This window comes from Antrostomus carolinensis, unplaced genomic scaffold, assembly GCF_000700745.2.
Source record: "Antrostomus carolinensis isolate BGI_N321 unplaced genomic scaffold, ASM70074v2 scaffold5149, whole genome shotgun sequence".
NCBI lineage: Eukaryota > Metazoa > Chordata > Aves > Caprimulgiformes > Caprimulgidae > Antrostomus > Antrostomus carolinensis.
Genome location: NW_010337737.1, coordinates 2472 through 3394, shown reverse-complemented (window position 1 = coordinate 3394; position 923 = coordinate 2472). Strand labels below are relative to the sequence as shown.

At 47.0% G+C, this 923-nt stretch overlaps 1 protein-coding gene across 1 annotated transcript in view; it reads left to right on the top strand.

Annotated features, from left to right (window-relative positions):
• Nucleotides 1-718, top strand: part of LOC104530618 (general transcription factor II-I repeat domain-containing protein 1) — a gene marked incomplete at its 3' end in the record, with an annotated part of 37372 nt that extends 36654 nt beyond the window's left edge. Inside the window, 1 exon segment of the mRNA XM_029086809.1 lies at nt 671-718. Within this exon segment, the coding sequence (XP_028942642.1) occupies nt 671-718 (48 nt within the window).
• Between the last annotated feature and the right edge of the window lie 205 nt (nt 719-923).

Below are 923 nucleotides of genomic sequence, written 5' to 3'. Positions count from 1 at the left end.
GCTGTCCCCATGGCTGCTGCCTTTGGTGTGATGAGCCACAGCATTCCTCCTTTTGTCCATCGTGCAAATCCTGGCCCTCACCTCTTGGCTGCTGCTTTTCCCCAGAAAATTCATTTATTTTTGATGCTGTTTGCCACTTCAGAGTCAGCGCCGAGCACCAGCCTCTCCTTAGGGATCCCTTTTTTCTCCTGTCTTTCCCCCGTTGCTGCAGAACTTACACAATTTCTCTGTTCGCTTTTCATCTACTTTAACCTCAGATATTTTTTTCTCTCCTCTGGCACAGCCACACACCACAACGGCTGCTGCTTTGCCATGTGCCATCATGGCTGCAATTCGGCCGCGTGTCCCTGGGCACGTGAGTGTGGCACAGCTCGAGAGTCCCTGGGCACATGAGGACCTTGAGTGTGGCACAGCTCGAGGGATGCTCATGGGCTCCAGCACATCCCAAAACAGATCCCTGGAGTATGGGGATAACCAGGCAGTTCTTTAGCTACCGAAAGCATCTCTGTGCCAAGGGGCCTCGGGACCAGAGGAATTTTAAGCTTCTAGAGACAGCGTTATCCTGGGTTTTGCTTTTGTTTGTGACCAAGAAACCAAGCTGCAGCACTCATGGCTCTCTTTTTTTCTTTCTCTCTCTTTTTTTTTTGTCTTCTGTTAACTTGCTCTGTAGCCCCTAGACGGATAACATCATTGGAAAAAGCCTACGCTGCCTTGAATGGTACGTAGCTCAGTTGATGCATCGTAGATGGTAGCAGACAAGAAATGCACTTGCGTTTTAATATGGAAATGAAAATGTTTTAAACCCCCAAATTTCAGGTATTTTTTTTTTTTTCCTCTCTGCTCTTGTTTCCCTGTGATACCAAGAACTGAATGATGCAGGATGTGTTGATTTTTCTTGTTGTTATTAATCCTCTCTGCATTTC